The 12357-nt window shown below is 33.1% G+C and overlaps 1 protein-coding gene across 3 annotated transcripts in view; it reads left to right on the top strand.

Moving 5' to 3' along the window:
* LOC127737319 (uncharacterized) overlaps positions 1 to 12050 on the top strand; it is a 32315-nt gene extending 20265 nt beyond the window's left edge. For all 3 annotated transcript variants that reach the window (XM_052247906.1, XM_052247907.1, XM_052247905.1), the window contains 4 exons: positions 2293 to 2379; positions 6329 to 6424; positions 6548 to 6640; positions 7279 to 12050. In XM_052247906.1, coding sequence (XP_052103866.1) covers positions 2293 to 2379; positions 6329 to 6424; positions 6548 to 6640; positions 7279 to 11936 — 4934 coding nt within the window. In that variant the 3' untranslated portion in view covers positions 11937 to 12050. The remainder of the gene's footprint in view (positions 1 to 2292; positions 2380 to 6328; positions 6425 to 6547; positions 6641 to 7278) is intronic.
* The last annotated feature ends 307 nt before the right edge of the window (positions 12051 to 12357 follow it).

Below are 12357 nucleotides of genomic sequence, written 5' to 3'. Positions count from 1 at the left end.
AGGCATTTCTATAATCGTAGTTTATCTATATTTTGACTCTGACCACAAAATTCTGAAACGGTTACTGTTTTTCTGTCAAACATAATGCTTTGCCTGGAAGAAATATATTTTTTTCTAAATATACTGTGAAAAAAAAGTTAAGCAACATATATATAAATAAAAATCTTGAATAACAACTTTTCAAATTACGGAAATAATGTAGAATAAAGAGTAAAAATTGCAACATATTGTTCATCTTCTTTGTTACATTATTTGTTTATTGTTATGTTTTGAAGTCCAACTGATTAAAATGCAGATCCTGTGTCCACGCTTTGCTTTTAGATTATATTGGTTTAGAAGTGTAATTTGTTTTTGATATTTAAAATTAAAAATATTTGTTGCTTAAAATGTTAAACTCTATATATAAGTTTGCGCCTACATGAACTGTAATCTTGTTCATATCGAAAATTAAATTGGACTTTTTCTCGGTGAATAATTATAGTTTAAACAGGTCAAAACATTACAAATACTTAACATAAGCATTATAATAACTTATCAAATACTTGACCCTGTACCTTGACATGAACAGGATAAGTTCTTTGATAAAGACATTAATGTCATCTACATTTTGAGACATACATGTTTACGCAAGTTGTTAATTACAGAAAATGGGACACTTAGCATAACAAACTCACTTCATTTTTACCATTGTTGTAACAGAATAGCTTACCATCACTTTGTTATACACTAAATAAGAGTTACCATACTTACTACATTAAAAAATGTTCCGAGAAGATATCAGCCAAATATAAACGTGTATTGTTTTGTACATAAATCAGGTCGTTAATTTTTTCTCTTTTGTATTATTTTACATTTGTCATGTATGGGCCTTTTATAGTTTGCTTTGCGATATGGGTTTTGCTCATTAGTAAAGGTCGTAAGGTGACCTAACGTTGCTAACTTCAACGTCATTTGGTCTCTGGTCTCATTACGAGCATACGATACAGTTACAGGGGAGGTAATGACGTTGCTTACGTAAATGTTATTTTTCGCGACGTCAAACTGTGACATATCGGGAAAAGATACATTTATCGACTGATTTTTATCATTCAAACTGATTCAACTTGAAAACGAGTTCATGGACCCCTCTTTTTCAAAATGTCATTAGGTTTGATTACGTACGAAGATTATTTGTACCAATTTTCATGAAAAAGTTACCGATGAAATTTTTTAAAATTAGATAAATATGCAGCACAAAATGCCGGTTCTTTTTTCTAAAATCTTGAAAATTTAATAAAAATTAATTATTTCCAAAGAACTGTTACACAATTTAAGAGGATACTTTTGTAAAGAAGATATTCCAAATCGTTTTATAGAAGTCCGCATGTGATTATCTTTTGAAACAAAAAAGTTTTAATATGTCTATACAAAGGATAGAAATGTCCAAGAAACCGAAATTTTAGATAAATGTCTTAAATTTCGACCCCATTTATCTCTAAATTTAGAAGATGAAGGTATATTTTTTATTACATATTTGAATTGTACAGGTGAAAAATAGCTTGTATGCAAATTTTCGTAAAAAAATCACCGTGGGATCGAAACTGTATCGTATGCCCTTAAAATCTTATCACGTCTTCTTATTTTTAAACTAAAATTGTTTAAAAAAGTAATAATAAAATACCGAACTCCGATGGTATATTCAAAAAGGGGGAGGTCCATAAAACCTGACAAAATGAAATCTCAACCAACGGAACGAATTGAAATCAACTGTAATACTCCTGACTTGGTACACGCATTTTCAAAGGAAGACCTTTTCCTTTTTTTTAAAATGCAGTCAAAGATATTAAAAAAAAAAGTATCTATTTTGCTAAACTTTGATTTTTATATAGTTGTAGGTTATTTCTATTTCAATAAGGTATATGTTTTTAAAATCCATGCTGATGATCACTATTATTTTGCTTAATCTTTTTATCAGATATTGGTATATGTGTCAGAAGTGAAAGATGTAAATGAATTAAATGTGATTTTGAGACAAACATGAATAAGACAGTAACTCGAAGTCACAAATGTGAAGACACTTTGTTTGATCAGAAAAAAGTTATTGTTAACAGTCTTATATTTAATTACAAGAACTATGTCTGGTCTCACGTTTTAAAATCATCGTTTTTTTTCAATAACAATGTAAATAAATTGTACCTCTTTACCTAGATTTAGTTTAGGGCTTTCTGAAATAGAAATGTTTCGTAGATTGTAAGCTTCTTGTAAAAAGAGAAAAATGTGAACATGCATACATTTTGAAAGTTTAATTTGCAGGTCCTACCTCAGTGTCAACAACCAGCGTCACCACTCTTCTACAACAACAGCAAAATGTACAGATACATTTTCATGTACCTGGGGATGGTAATTATTGTTCAGTTTTTACTTCTTTAATTACAGCATTTTTGCTGCCCTCAACTGATAGGCTTATGCACTATCCTGGACACTCAATTTCTTGTGCGTCTCCACCACATGCTAGACTAAGATAGCAGACCACCATATCAAAATTGCGCAAACACATAATTTTCATCCTCTTAACTACAAACAAGTGTACGCCAATAAGAAGGTCAGCATCCACTTGAAAGGAGCTCACCATATAAGATCTAACAAATATGTTCTTACATAGACCGCATCTTCAGTCATAGCACTCATTTACCTCATAAAATAAAGGATGATCTCCACCAAATTTGGCACGATTTAAAATTCTCTTTAAATTCAACGGTTGCCTTTTACTCTTTTATAAAAGAGGTCTCGGGAAATATATCATTTGATTTATCATCTTTATGTAATATCGGTAAATTTGCTTTTAAAACATTAAATATATCCGGATTATAAGGGTTATTGGTGCTTACAAATGGTGCAATTTCATCGTCTTTTTCTCAATTTTTTAGACCCTGAGTTCCGTTACAGATATATATATGTGCGCTGGACACAGTACAGGCGGAGTTGTCACGATGTCACAGAAACAAGGGTTCGAATCCCGCTGAGGGAAGACAAAAAATTTGCGAATGCAAATTTACAGATGTAACATTGTTGGGCTGAATTTGAGACGAATTATATATATTATATACTATGGTGTAACCCTGTATAATCACGGGTTATCCAATGGAGAATTAACCGGAATAATTCAGTCTTTATAATCCGCTGATCTACGATTACTTCATTAACATTCGGGTTAATGGAGAATGTCTGTCTTAAAGTTTTCACATGTTTAGACGTATATATATATATATATATTTACACCAAGATGTCGTTAAATGAAATTCGATACTCTGCATTTATAATTGCTTTTCAATAACATATGGTCAAATTCCTGAAAGACCGCCTCCTAAAGTATTGGAAACTACCATTCTCATTGACAATAATATCTTTGTGTAAATTAGATACACTCATTCGGGCTAACGCTCTCCAGGTGTATCTAATACATAAAATATTTACAATGTTATGAAAAATAATTAGCGTGTTCAATGGTCATCTATTTAGGTATTGAAACTTATATAAAACTTTTGTAGCTTAAAGGGGCATTAGCTGTCAAATTCATGTTCACCGATTTGACTCAAAATTCTAATATTTGATTTATAACATACTAAAACGTATATCCAAATTATAAAAAGTCTAAAACAAACAATTTACGATGCATGGACTCGATAATATGTATCAGAATTTCGTGTGTATTTTAGTCTTTTTGGCCAACTTATTAACCATCGAGGTGACCCCCGAAGACTGCCGACGGTCATATAACCCGATATTAACATAAATATAAATAGATGTAGAACACGTGCAATTGGATGGTTTTTGTCGAGCCTGTGACTTCTGTCGCACAAAGCTCGACAGGGATAGTGATCCGACGGCGGCGGCGGCGGCGTTAACTAACTTCTTAAAAGCTTAATATTTCAGAAGGTAGAAGACCTGCGACTCATTTCACAAAAAATCTTAAGAGTAAAAATACTCGTAAGTCATACACATTTCAGTATAACTTACGATCAATTTTAATCGTAAGATTTTTTATGAAAAGAGTCGCTGGATGCTTCATTCTTTGTATATAGATGCCAAAGATATGAGGTTTCCGTCTGTCATATGTCCATTGTCCTTGACCTCATTTTCATGGTTCAGTGACTACTTGAAAAAAAAGTTAAGATTTTTTGTAATGTTAACTTTTCTCTTATTATGAGTAATAGGATAACTATATTTGGTATGTGCGTACCTCGCAAGGTCCTCATGTCTGTCAGACAGTTTTCACTTGACCTCGACCTCATTTCATGGATCAGTGAACAAGGTTAAGTTTTCGTGGTCGTCCATATCTCAGATACTATAAGCAATATGTCTACTATATTTGGTGTATGTAATGATTGTAAGGTGTACATATCCACATGGCAGGTGTCATCTGACCTTGACCTCATTTTCATGGTTCAGTGGTAAAAGTTAAGTTTTTGTGTTTTGGTCTGTTTTTCTAATACTGTATGCAATAGGTCAACTATATTTGGTGTATGGAAATATTTTACGATGTACATGTTAGTCTGGCAGGTTTTATTTTACCTTGATCTCATTTTCACGGTTCATTGCTCAATGTTAAGTTTTTGTGTTTTAGTCTGTTTTTCTAATACTGTATGCATTAGGTCAACTATATTTGGTGTATAGAAATATTTTTACGATGTACATGTCAGTCTGGCAGGTTTAATTTGACCTTGACCTCATTTCCATTGTTCATTGCTCAATGTTAAGTTTTTGTGTTTTGGTCTGTTTTTCTATACCGTATGCATTAGGTCAACTATATTTGGTGTATGGAAATATTTTACGATGTACATGTCAGTCTGGCAGGTTTTATTTGACCTTGACTTCATTTTCATGGTTCATTGCTCAATGTTAAGTTTTTTGTTTTTGTCTGTTTTTTTTCAACTTTAAGCAATAGGTCAACTATATTTGGTGTATGGAATGATTCTAAGGTGTATATGTCTGTCTGACAGGTATCATCTGACCTCCACCTCATTTTCATGGTTCATTGGTCAATGTTCAGTTTTCCTGGTTAACTTTGTTTCTTAGATACTATAAGTAATAGGTCAACTATATTTGATGCATGGAATGATTTTAAGGTGTACATGTCTGTCTGGCAGGGTTCATCTGACCTTGACCTCATTTTCATGGTTCATTGGTCAATATAAAATTTCCATGGTTTGGTCTGTTTCTTTTATACTATAAGCAATAGGTCATCTATATTCGGTGTATGGAATGATTGTATTAAAGGTGTACATGTATTTCCGGCTTGGTTTATCTAACCTTGACCTCATTTTCTTGGATCATAAATGTTAATATGATACTTGTAGTAAAACTTTATATTTAGGACTATCAACATAAAATCAATGGTCAATATAGTAGGCGAGACATTTCAGCGTGTGTAGTCTTGTTTTTAGGTCTGTTTGATTTCATATTATAGGTTAAAAAATATGTTAATCATCGTTTTTACCTGTATAAAAATGAGTTTTTGTGGATCGAATCAGTCAACCAAATGGTTGTCCCTTGTTTCACTTTCAATGATGACATTTTTTTCCTTTTAAAAGCTGAACACGCCTAGTTCCTGCGTAACCCATCCTAAGCTAAGGGGTTAAATTGAAGTTCACATGAATACAGATTCAATGAGGTCGAATTATTCACTTGCAAGTGAATAATTAGTCAGCGATGTTTCTTAACTTATTTTGACAAAATTGAACAAAACTGGCTGTTAAAAGCGAATTATTATTTTACTATTTCACTTTCCTTAATGATTGAAAAAAAAATCATATTGATTTTTTTAAATCTCGTAGCTAATGCCCCTTTAGCTTACAGTTCGTACACACAGATGCGTTAAAATTTACGACTTTCAAGATTTTTTCGTTTGATTTATAATATAACTGTTGTTGTAGTTATGTTAGTTTGCAACGCCAATTTGACAATATTACAAAGATGTTGAGGACGATGTCACACTGTAAACTTTTTCTTTCCTGTACCGTTTTTCTTATATTTCATTCAAACCGTCAGGTTCTAATGTATGGAGTTCTGAATCCAATATTAGATGCAGTCGTAGTGTCGGCTTTTCAGACAGTGATGTTCATAAACTGATTGAAGAGCCGATCGTTATATATACAGTAACGTTCATTAACTTTCTGAAGAGCCGATACTACGACTGAAAGCGCTGACTGTTATTATTATGTAATTCATTGTATTTTTTCGCATATTATTATTCAAATATATACAATAAAATCAATTCTTTATAAATTTGACTGTTATTGTAAGAAACAGATTACATCTTACACTTATGGTTTTTGTATTTTATTTTTAGCTGTAGCAATCAATATCCATGAGGCAGAAAATTTAATGGTGAACACTGGAAATGGCCACGGTGTCATGAATGTGACGAGTCTTCTAGCTAACGAAGGTTTGTAAACTAAAATTGTAACTTGACTCAGACATCTTTGAAAATAAAAATTATGTCTAGAAGCTCGTGTAAATAGTTTCAATTTTTTTTTTTTTTTAGCATTTTATTTTTTCTATTATGCAGGTACGGATCTACAATTAAGTAACTCTGAGGAATCTATGATTTACGAAAGAGAGCAAAATGCGCCTGAAAAAGAGACAAGTTATCTACATGAAGGTATACTGGGCTACTTGTACTTAAAACATTAATTATATTTCAGTGTATTATGATATTAAAACTTTACTTTTTTCGAAAACATTTTTTCATATTCAATTAGCCGATATGTTACAAATTTACAATAACTATTAACGTATTGGTACAATGACAATCATTGGACAACAGAAATCAGTCTTGGTGCAACCACACTTACGAATGTAATATGCGGGGCTAAATTTTCAAGTGTTTAACCTAGTATTAAACCTCATACCGAATAACACAGTTATGTTTAGTTGTCGTTGTAACAATTTCATGTAAAATAAATGTTACACAGATAATCAAGGATCAGATTAAATGATACAGATGTCATTGGAATAGTTTTTTGAAAACAGCTATCCATACATTAATACATAAACATAACATGTAAATATTAATCTGCTATCGAAAACTACTTAACAGAATTAAATTATAAACCTGATATTTTGATCAGCTTTTTACTGCAGAACATTTACACAAACTTAGGTATTCAGCAGCTAGTAATCAACCTGAATCAACAACTTATATGTCTCTTTATGTGTGTTTCTTATGAAAGCATTATTTTGACCCTGATAAAAAAACCTTTCTGTCAATATATATAAATGCAACTTTATGTTTTGTAGAGGATGAGGCATTTTTAATAGAAAGATTTAAAGAAATGCAATATGTATTTGTGGAGACAGAGAGGTACAAAAAAGCACTCCAGATTTTACTGGAAAATAATTTCGAAGTTATAACTGGATTGTCAGGGGAAGGAAAGACGTTTTTAGCAATGAAACTCATTTATGATTTGACTCAGAAAGGACTTATGTTTAAAGAAATTACAGCAAGCACTGCCTTTCACGATTTTGAAAGCTGTGAAAAGACAGTTTTCCTCATGGATGATGCGTTTCAAATTGACAGTTTGGATCCACAATGGCGTATTGTTGAAATCCAGAATTTCATAGAATCTAATATTCATAGCGAAAAGAACAATTTTCTCATCATGACATCAAGGAAAGGTCCCTTAGTATCTGTTAAAGATAGAATGAAACAATCATGGCTCTTGAATGGAGACTATACCATTGATTTTACAGAAGTTGGATTGTCAATGGGGGAAAAGCATGATATTATTTTAAAGCATATTGACAGATTTCAACCAAAAGAAAACATCGACGGAATTGATAAAATGAAAATTGCAAAAGAAGTAGCCGAAGTTACCTGTCAAGGTTTTGCAAACTGTGCTTATTTTTTCGTCCGGAACAAAAAATGGTTTAATAAAGGTGTAGATTTTTTTAAGAATCCAATTAAAACCATTAGAGATGATGTCGATAGTTTACGAGAATCAGATCCGAAAATATACGTGTTTTTATTATATCTGCTTCTGAAAGGCGGACGAATGAGAGGAACTACTTTGGACACTTGCGAAAGTGACGATGGTGTTATAAATCTTTTACAGAAAATCAGGTATTTCCCAAAGGAGGAATACTGTGCCATTTTGAATGATGCTTTGCACCAAGTAGAATACGTTTATGTAAGTAGAGTTGATTCCATAGGAACCTATACGTTTCGACATGATTATATTGTAGAAGCAGTCTGCATATCTTTTAGCAAAATATTACCACGTGAAGCTATTATGAATGTTCCATTTGACTTTATTTCAACCCGAATTCGTACAGATGATTATAATGCATATATAACAGATATGATCATTTTAAAGCCTGACCGTTACGACGATCTAGCAACTAGATTTATTAGAGAACTTACCATAGGAAATATAAGAAGTATTTGCGAACATCCGGCTAGTAACGATGCAAAGTTTTCCAAAATTTTCATTTCAAAACTACATGCCGATACAAAAAAGCAGTTTTTTATCCAAATAACTGAAAGAGCATACAGGTCAACCTTAAATGGATCTTTGTTGTACTGGTCTGCATCATGTGGTGCTCAACATCTCTGCCTACGTATTTTGAAAAGTGAAATGTATTCAAATATAAAAGATAAATTCTGGTTGCGAACACAGGCTTCAGCTGCATTGGTGCCTTCTTGCTGGTTCGGGTTCAATATTAATATCATAGATGGGTTGTTAAAGTTGGGAGCGGACATAAACAGTTCGATACATTCAGAAAGAAGATTTCAGACATATACATCAGACTGTTTGGCTGTGCATGACCAAAAAGGGTGGACTCCAGTTCAATCGGCCGTTTGTGGAACAAATAGCAACAAAATAGTGTACATAGAAGAATTGATAAAAAGAGGCTGTCATTTCCAGGAAAAAGAAAAAATGCAGAGACCGTTAATTCATGCCGTACAACAGGAGAATTTAAAGCTAGTAGAAACTCTTGTACAAAATGGAGTAAATATTCATGCAGTTGACATACGACAATTGCCTGCTGTTTATTACGCTATTGAAACAAATCAAATTGAAGTAACACGTCTCCTTCTTTCAATAATGAATGAAGATGAACAACTTACAGTGTTTGTTCGCCCTAAAACTTTAAAAATGATGCGACTTATAGAAACACACGTCGACTTCAACATAAAAGACGCGAACGAAAAAGGTCTACTGCATCATGCTGAAGACCCCGACATTGTTGATTTCTTGGTGAAGGATAAAGGTCTGTCGACGGAAATACTTGACAAGGAGAAACGAACTCCATTATACTATGCAAGTAACGTTGATGTTGTAACAAAGTTATTAGAGCTCGGGGCTTCTTATGTTGTAGATAAATCGAATGGTGATACTTTGTTGCATGTACAGAAAGATTCGACAATCATCGAACATATTCTTCAAATATGTCCTGATATAAGAAAATCAATTAATGAAACAAATTTGTTAGGTTTGCATGCCGTTTTTGCGGCTACATCAGACGTTCTTAAAATACTAATAAAATATAATGCCAATTTAAACGTACAGTGTCCATTTAAAGCACAAAGGCAAATAAGTGGAGAATTATTACTAGATTTACCGAAGAGAAAGGGCACATCAGAAAAATCAGTTGAAAGAAATACTAACATGGGATCTGTAGAGGACTCTAAAGTAGAAGTAGCTAGACATGACTATGTGAGAGATTTTGTGAAACAAGGAAAGGGAATATCGGAAGCATCCTTCGATAAATTGACCGATGTGAGTTCAACAGAGGGTTTCACTGAAGACACGAGTCTATCTCAAACAGAAATTGAAGGTTGTTCTTATGATGAGTTTTTGCCTACAAAAGATTTCACTGTCTTGATGAAACGTGCATCAGAAGGACGTCTATCACCAGATCTGCTCCAACTATGTCTCGCCAGTGGGTACAACATAAGTATTCAGGATGGTGAACAACGAACGATTATGCATTACATTATTTTACCGCAGCGTCGTTTGAAAGAAGTATCAAATCTTCTGCAGATCATAATCAATCATGCTAAGAAACTGTCAACGGAAAACAAGAATGTTCTTATGGAACTTTTAAATATCCAGGACTTAAACGGTGACACTGCTCTTCATCTTGCTTGTTTATGCTCAACAAAAACCAAACTAAAAAAACAACATGAAAATATAGTAAAAACCTTATTGGATTCGGGATCTGATCCAAACATATTGAATAACACAGGCGAGATGCCACAGCATATGTTGATGCGATGCCGATGTTGTCTGAAAACAAACATTTTTAAACTTCTGTTTTCGCGAACTTCAGACCCAATGAATACGTCGAAGGCAGATAGGCTGATGCATTATATCTGTAAAACGTTTACGTATTTTAAGGATATTGATACAGATGTACTTGCGGATATTAAAAAAACTTTATTACTTCTGCTGACTGACACTCAAACAATTAGTTGCTTTTTGCAATATTGTATAGATATGAAGACAGATCCAAACTTGATTGTATTTGTGATCGTGAAAGTAATAAATGCACTGGAAGACATAAAGAAAAGCATTGTGGAAATTGGCTTGAAGAAAAAATCTCTTAATAGTGGAATCATTTTGACGTTTATGCATTCACAGATGGAACCACATGAACGAGACGCTTTGTTCACAAACAACAATCTACATTTGTTATTCGGATTCGGTGTTAAAAAATTGCTGGAAAAAGATACCATAATTGAATACATTGAAAATCTTTTCCAACAAAATATAAATGTCAATTTGAAATCAAAAACCGGAGAAACATTTCTATCCTGGACACTTAAGCACTCACCAAGTCGAAATAGGGCACACGTAATTGAAATCTTATTAGCCAAAGGTGCAAAAGTTGTTAAAAAAGAATCGATATTTGATTGTCTTCAGGCAGACGGGGATGATGATGTTATTTTGAAATGTCTAAAGCTTTTGCTACAATATGGCAGCAGCCTTTCCGATGGATGCCCATTGATATGGTCTGTAACAGCATCACCTACTAAATATAAAACATTAGAATTCATTATGGGTCATGTTGATACAGACTTTAGCCAGTGCGATGGAAATGGATACACAGTTTTTCAAATCTTTATTGAACAGCTGAGGTCGCCTGAACAAATTAAAAATTCGGTACATTTATTTCGCAAATTATTTGAAAATATGGATAACAACGACGCCTTTATATTGACATTAAAAGCACGCCTATCGGATTCATTAGTTCTCGAAACTTTACATTATACAAATATCAACGGGACTGATTCTATAGGCAGAACTCCCCTTCAAAATGTTATCTACTATTATGAACATAATGAAGGAATAGGCGAATTAGAAATTATCAAACAAATTCTGAAACTGGTTGGGAAAATAAGCAACAGGGACCATTTAAGACGCAGCTTTCTACGCACACTTGTCTCCCGGATGAAATCGGAAACAGTAAAAGTCCTTCTTTACTATTTATCTAGTGATTTATCTTACCCTGAACAAATTCAGACGGATATCAATTCTCAAGATGACAACATGAACAGCGTTCTGCACCACGTTTGCTTTATTAATACTGGAGATCATCAATCCGATCTACTTAACTGTTCTTCCCTCCGAGTTTCAATTATGCGAATTTTATTGGCAAATGGTGCCAACATCAATATTGTTAACGCTAAGCACCAATCTGTTTTACATGTTCTTGTTCAGGCTTGCATAGCTGCACAATTTGAGCATATTATACATCCTGTTGTAGAACTGATTAATTTGGTAATTTCTCATGGAATAAACAAAGATAAAAAAGACAGTAACAACCAAACTGCCTTAGACTATATACCAAAAGACAATGATGCAATGGATAGTCTCGCTAGAATGATTAGGAAAGAGATAAAACCAGAGAACATTATATTAAAGGAGTCTCTTCCACTACTGAAAGATTGACAATTTATGAAGTTGTACAATTATCACTGAAGATATTTGTTGCATAAAGCGCTTTCAGGTGTATGTTGAACTCTGATCCGACGGAAAAATACGGAATAAACCAGTTTAACTTTTCTTTTGGCATTTGAAAATTCTTTCTTGCTATAAGGTTAGCGAAATGATAATACATAAAAAGAAGTTGAAAACATAGCTCTTACAAATACTTAATAATTACATATGAAATAACACACTTACGTGTGAACTCGCAAGTGCAAGTAAAGAAATGGTAGGGGTAAATAGTAGGCATAATTTGAAATTTAAAAGAAGTGATCAAGGGTAATTTTTGTCTCGCCTTCGACGAAAGTCGCAGTATGCGAGACATAGGTATTACAATTCGGCGGCATCGGCGACGGCGTAAATCATTTGTTTAAAGCATTATATT

This window comes from Mytilus californianus, unplaced genomic scaffold (genome assembly GCF_021869535.1).
Source record: "Mytilus californianus isolate M0D057914Y unplaced genomic scaffold, xbMytCali1.0.p SCAF_4, whole genome shotgun sequence".
In the NCBI taxonomy this organism is placed as follows: domain Eukaryota; kingdom Metazoa; phylum Mollusca; class Bivalvia; order Mytilida; family Mytilidae; genus Mytilus; species Mytilus californianus.
The sequence above is the reverse complement of the archived record's forward strand: the minus strand, read 5'-3'. Positions and strand labels throughout refer to the sequence as shown.